An 810-nucleotide genomic window follows, 5' to 3' on the forward strand; every position below is an offset into this window, starting at 1 on the left:
AACTGAGGTGTTTTTATACAGTAGCTAAAGTAAAAATAAGGTCTGTCTAATGTTTACATAAATACTTTTCAGGGCCTTTTTTTCCATCAATATTTGTACTTTGACTGAAATACTCACCACGTCCTAAACTTTTATTGAACTTTTCATGTACTGTTGAAAAACACTGCAATGTTCCATCTTGACCTGACAAAATATTAGCAGAGAACAATGATTTTATACAGTAGCTAAAGTAAAAATAAGGTCTGTCTAATGTTTACATAAATACTTTTCAGGGCCTTTTTTTCCATCAATATTTGTACTTTGACTGAAATACTCACCACGTCCTAAACTTTTATTGAACTTTTCATGTACTGTTGAAAAACACTGCAATGTTCCATCTTGACCTGACAAAATATTAGCAGAGAACAATGAGGAGCAAAAATCAACTTTACTCACAAGATATTTGAGCAAGAAAAATAAAAAATAAGCTATAAACAACCTCAAAACCATAACAGAAGTATCTACTAAATATTCTGGTCCAAGAAAATAATACAGATACAACACCATAAGCAGCAGGACTAATGGAGCCTAGTTTTCTACAGCCTACATCCAATTCCTACTACTTTGCCTCATGTATGATTAGACTGACACCTCTTTCTGGACATCTTCTCAATGTTCAACTCTTCTGTCCGTGCTTCTTTCTTCACCACAATACCTAGCTGTTTCCAGATTTCTCTGATTAAAACAGTAAATGAAGTGCTGTATCCTTCAACCGCCTTGATAATATTTCCAAAGCTTTCCCATGACTTCATATACTCCCTTCACCAACTA

The 810-nt window shown here is 34.0% G+C and overlaps 1 protein-coding gene across 1 annotated transcript in view; it reads right to left on the reverse strand.

Moving 5' to 3' along the window:
- Nucleotides 1-810, reverse strand: part of WDR36 (WD repeat domain 36) — a 33,200-nt gene that overhangs the window by 22,674 nt on the left and 9,716 nt on the right. Inside the window, exon 9 of the mRNA XM_009083825.1 lies at nucleotides 318-383. Within this exon, the coding sequence (XP_009082073.1) occupies nucleotides 318-383 (66 nt within the window). The remainder of the gene's footprint in view (nucleotides 1-317; nucleotides 384-810) is intronic.

This window comes from Acanthisitta chloris, unplaced genomic scaffold (assembly GCF_000695815.1).
Source record: "Acanthisitta chloris isolate BGI_N310 unplaced genomic scaffold, ASM69581v1 scaffold3011, whole genome shotgun sequence".
NCBI lineage: Eukaryota > Metazoa > Chordata > Aves > Passeriformes > Acanthisittidae > Acanthisitta > Acanthisitta chloris.